A 6,005-nucleotide genomic window follows, 5' to 3' on the forward strand; every position below is an offset into this window, starting at 1 on the left:
AATATTGTATAATGATGTCTATGTATGTATTTATGTATGTTTGTATGGCGTGTATGTGTGTGTATTTTAATATTATTATTTAAACCTGAAGAAAAAATGATATTGACATTTAAACCTGAAGAAGAAGTAAAGAACAGTCAATGTTAAATAAAAAAAAAGAGGAAGAAGGACACTTTGTTTAAAGTTAAAGAATAAATAAAATAAAAATGAAAGGTTGAGCGAGGAGAGATAAAAAGTGAAAAAGGAAGAGAAAGAAAAGAAGACCGAAAGAAAAGATTACCCAGTAAGCAAGATAATAACGTAGTATTATTACAATGATATGATTATATAGTATTATATATTTCTAAAAATGTATTTTTTAATTTTATATATAATGTTATTATTCAAAACATTGAAAAAAAAGAAAGGGATAAAATCAAAGTGTCATCGATTTTCTGCAATCTTAATTGGTAGTCTTACTGCAATAACTTTGTGAGAGACTGTTATCACAAAGTTAGCAAAAGATAATTTGTATAAATCGTTATCTACATAATTATTATTGCAATTTTATTTTTTTCATAAGATAAAAAGCTAAATAGCGCGCGCGTAGCGTGCGCTTGTATTGTTCTAGTAGTATAAAATTTTACTTACAAAATGCTCGCAAATGTACTTCTCCGTAGCTAATTGATTGACGTATTCAACAACCTGTCGAATCATTTCCGTAGTTTCGGATGGCAAGATTGTATGCACTTCATATATCAAAAACTGTATATTTGGTCTGGTTAGCGCGTATTTGAGCGTAGAAAATTGTTCAGTTAGAAGAGAATGGGATTGTTTTATTCCATCCGCAGTATCACTAGTTAACAATTCCAATAAATTGGTGTCACCACCGCGAGCAATGGCAAGATCGACAACGTCTCGAACGCCAGTATAGCTGCACGGAGGAGCCGCTAAAACGATAGTCGCCCTTTCCAATTCGATGGATGATGGTGACGAAATATATCTAACAATAAAGAATTATAACTAAGTGTTTTTCAAATAAAAATAGCATATAATTGATAATTATAATAAAAAGTAAAAGGGACTATATTTTGTATTACTTTTCTGAAAACATTCTACATTGCTGCAGTGTGACACCTAAAGTCGTGAGGTATGTTTCGTATTCGCAACGACGATCTCCAGCTCCAAAAGCTAAGAGCCTCCCGGCATCCTCGATGTCGGCCAAGAGTCCCGCCAAGTAACCCGTATGACGAGGGGCAATCGAATGAGTGAGAATTACGGGACCACAAAGACGTGCGACGCGTATAGTCTGCGCTAGCGTAGCTGCTCCAAGACATAACGATCTTTCCTAAATAAATCGCCATTTTTCAATTTCTTATCTTTGATATTCATTTATATTTGCGACTCTTATTACCGACACAGTAAGCAAGTTATTATTAACCCTCAGTTGTTACATCCTCAGAATTTCACGTTGTCACAACGGATAACACATATAATAATGGATAACACATATTTAATAAAATAATCTCCCCCCCCCCCTAAAAAAAACAAAAAAATTATTTTCTCTACAAAAGTAATGATATAAAAAGAATGCGCCAACTATGAAAAGAGATGTTCATACAAACTACCAATATAGACAAAAAGATGTCTTTTAGATTTCTAAAGGACATCTTGCGATTTTTTGCGATATCTTGCATTTTTTACAAAAAGATATCTTTTCGCGATTTGAAAGATGTCTTATGCAACAATTTGAGATATCTTTTAGATATCTGGCGTTATCTAAAAGATATTTTGAAGAAATCTAAAACATATCATCTAAAAGAAGAATAACCTTATTCATCTAAAAGAAAAACAACTCTATATCGGAAACTAATAAAAAAATGATTAATTTGATAGATTTATAAATCTATCAAATACCCACATTCCACAAACAGTTTCCAACTTACTACAATTAGGCAATAACTTTTGCCTTCATTCACATTTCAATAAAAAAGCCACCACTCATGAATTCATTAAAGATTTGAAAAATTATAGCAGAGAAATAGATATAGAAACAATAACAAGGATTAGACAAGCATGCAGTTATCCCACAACTATGGTTTTTTAACTATTTCTCCCAGCTATAATAATATAGATAAGGAGATCATAGATTTACAAAGAAAAACTATAGATTTCTGCAGAGCGAACCAAAATGTCATTTTTATTAGAGCAGATAAAGGAAATGTGACAGTAATTCTTGATAAACAACAATACATTTAAAAAATGGGAACAATGCTAAGTGACAATAACACATACACTGTAGGAAGTATAATGTGTACGAGTATGCGAGCGTGTCGAGAATTCGGCAGCGAGTGGTGTGCGAGTATTTTCGTTTGTTTTTAAAAATGAAGTGTGCAAGAGAATTTTCGAGCGAGACAAGCGGATATTCCCAGAGAGTTAAGTCGCAAAAATAGAAAATTAATTAAGAATTCTGTTAGCTTCGAGCAACGATTCGTGAATTGAAAGTTGGTTAAAGCGCTGTTCGAGTTTATGAGGTTTACTCTTATTTTCTTAATAAACATTTAAAACATTATCTCCTACATACACCGTAGTCAATATAAACCCGATTCACAATATTAAAAAAAAATTTAAACAAAATGCTAAAAGATTGGTTAAACAAAGATTGGATTCTCAAAGAAACATATTGGGCTCTTCATAGTAACGACTTGAATTTGTCGAGTGAAAAAAACATACGGCCTTCCCAAAATCTATAAGCTAAATATACTTTAAGAATTATGGTTTTCTCAATTAACAGGGCTATACATCTCTTAGCAAATATACAGGGTATCCCAGAATGAATAATTCTTATTTTACAGAATGAGAGTAAAATTTTAAACTAAAAGTTTCTTTACCAATTTTGGCTTAGATTATTATTTACTGAATTATTAATAAATAAAGTTGATCAATCAGACGGCGCGCAGCCGGTGTATGCAGAAGCGTAGCGTGCTATGTGGCTCCACGGGCTCTTCACGCGCTTATCACACATTCCCTTACTTAAAACTTTAGTTTTATTTTTGATATTAATGAATAACTTGTTATGAGTGACACACTCATAACGATAAATAAGGTGTCAGTAGCACGATAAGTCGGTCAGCTGCAGCAGTCAGCATCGAGCGCATCGCGCGAGGTTTCGCGCAATCCGCTCGACAATTAGCGCAATGCTCCTTAGACAGCACTTGCTGTCTAAGCAATAATTTGGAATACTGACCGATTTACGCCCTTACGCAATCCTCCCCTTCTTTCGATCCAACTACCGAATTATCGGATATATAAACCGACGAAAGAAGGTGAGGAACGGGTCAATCCGAAGTAGACAAACTAAGACTACACACGACACTCTGCTTTGCGGGGACGTGGACAACGAGCTTATAGACGCGACACTCTGCCTTGCGGGGTCGCGATCTATTCACTGTAACTGAATACAAGAATAAAAGTGTTCAATACAAATAACGGTGTAAGTGACGAAATACCTTCCTTGTGAGATCTCTGGCAGCGATCCCTAATCGTACTCACAACGAGAGGTACAACAGTGGTGGCAGCGGTGGGATTTGCACTGCCAAAAGGAAGATCCAAGGAACCAAGCGTCACCGAGCAATCAGCTGTACAGGTCAGGAAGCCAGCCACGCCGGAGCATACATAGCGCGTCAGCGATAAGAGTGAAACTCGCGACGACGCCGAGACCTACCGCGACAAGGCTCAGCTGATCGCCGCACCATGCAGCTCATCGTACTTATGTAAGTCCGACAAACCTTAAATTGTAACGCGAAACAAGCGTAGGACAACATAAAATTGTAACACGAATAGAGCAAAATATCGGTTGACTCCCGGTAACTGCAATTACCGTAACAGAAATAGCTAGGATAGCTGCTGTAATTCAAAGGCATACAAATGCAAACGCACTAGCGCAACGCGACATACGCGATATTACAAAATAAGCCGTAACGCGAACTCAGCACGCACGCTTATAACCAAACGTAAATGTCCACCGAGCAAAACATTGACAATATGGACACACGTTCACCAACGGGGACAGACGTAGCGGAACGGTCGACACGCTCTCCGCCACATGCGTCACCCCGCGTAATCCGGGAAAAACCCGAAGAAGAAGCACAAGAGCTTCAAGACTCACACGAGCAAAGTGGAAATACACCGGCAACGCCACAAATAAATAGGCGACCGATATACTCCATGGAGAACATGCTCCATGAGCTATTAATTGAAATTCGCAGACTTCGTTCTCAACTTGGAAATCGAAACGAAGTCCACTCTCTGCCGAAGGAAATGGCCAGGAATACGCGACGCCTTACTAGCCACGCGCGAGATCCTTTACATGGGCGATCGCTCAGAGATTTACGGCACCAGCACGGATCTCACAACCAATATTCAAGCTTAAAAGAAGCACGAAATATAATCCCTGAGATTAATAAGACTTCGAGGGATTGGGCAACTCAACATTATGAAACAATCGCAAAAGCGAGCGCAGAAGGAAAGGTCAAGAGACCTAATCCACGAACCAATGGACATCAGAAAGAGATCCAAACTAAATCTCAACAGAATAATCATAAACCAACTCCCCGATGCGAAAAGTGCGGGAAAACTGGCCACAATGAACGAGAATGTCGAAACAGTCGAAACATGCCAAACAGTTTAAATTACCGAGACCGAAAGGACGCTCTCGCGTAAATACATTAAACGCATACTGCGATTACTGCAAAAAATCCGGACATGCCCGGAACAAATGCTGGAAATTATACGGGCACCCTAAAAAAGAAGGTGACCCTTGGCCCAAAGAAAGAGCCAAAGACGATAAAAAGGCTGAAGCTAAAAATAGCAAAAATAAGAATAAAGAAATTAAAAAGTCAAAATGCTCGGAATCAGCGAGCAGCAACAGCGATGAGAGCTCAAGCGATGACTTGAGTTCGGCGCACACAGTTGCAGCGTATCAAGTTACGCATGTAAAGCGAGACGCACACACAGACAGCGGACTTGACTTAGTCACGCTTCCAATACGAGAGACCAAATTAGGAAAAATCGACGTGTTTAAAAAAATTTAAAAGGCGAAACCAAAATACGCCACGAAGGAATAGCCCTCGTCGGGATAACAGGCCACAAGGTCTACACCATAGGAAAAATACAGGCGACAATAGAGCTAGGCAAGCATAAGATAAAGCATCCGATGTACGTAGTAAAGGATGATTTTCCGCTAGAATATGATGGCATCCTAGGATTAGATTTCCTACGAAAGCAACAAGTAACGTGCGATTATAACCAAAAAAAGTTAACGATAAGAGACGTAACTCTGACATTCAAATCATATCAACAAACCGTGTTAAAACCTCGCAGCGAAACGATTGTAAGGGCCGTGATTAATCGAAACAAAACTGGAGTCGTACGGGCCCAAGAACCAGCTCCAGGAGTTTACATTGGCAGATGCCTTGTAAAACCAAAAAATTTTTCATGTCCGATCAGTGTAATCAATACCACTGATAAGACAATACGGATCAACACACCGGTTATTACTGTAGAGGATTTAAGCGAGAAAAATCCTCACGAAGTTTACATCGTGGTCGCTGAACCGAAAAACAAATCTCACCTCCCTCGGAAGGAGCGGATTTGACAATTGTTACGGACGCAACACCTCAACTCAGAGGAACGGCAGGCCCTCCTGCGCTTTGATTATCAAAACGTCTTCCATCTGAGCGGAGAACCCCTGTCTTGCACGGCCGCCGTGCAACACGAGATCCACACGCGCGCTGACACGGCACCGGTAAACGTACGGTCGTATCGTCTCCCAACCAAGCACAAGGAAGAAGTAAATAATCAAATAAAGCAGATGCTCACGAATGGAATAATCAGAACAAGTACAAGTCAGTGGAATGCACCCTTATTAGTGGTTCCAAAAAAGGCTGACTTAAGCGGAAAACCGCGATTACGGATAGTCATCGACTTCCGAAAATTATTAAACGATCTAACGATCGGCGACTCGT

The 6,005-nt window shown here is 38.9% G+C and overlaps 1 protein-coding gene across 1 annotated transcript; it reads right to left on the reverse strand.

Annotated features, from left to right (window-relative positions):
- Nucleotides 1-630: 630 nt before the first annotated feature.
- Nucleotides 631-2,998, reverse strand: LOC118644116 (the record flags this gene model as incomplete). Its single annotated transcript, XM_036282993.1, is given in 2 exon segments — nucleotides 631-982; nucleotides 1,080-2,998. Coding segments are annotated over 2 exon segments (366 nt in total), but the record flags the coding sequence as incomplete, so codon positions are not given.
- Nucleotides 2,999-6,005: the final 3,007 nt, after the last annotated feature.

Source organism: Monomorium pharaonis, chromosome 2 (assembly GCF_013373865.1).
Source record: "Monomorium pharaonis isolate MP-MQ-018 chromosome 2, ASM1337386v2, whole genome shotgun sequence".
Taxonomy (NCBI): Eukaryota; Metazoa; Arthropoda; class Insecta; order Hymenoptera; family Formicidae; genus Monomorium; species Monomorium pharaonis.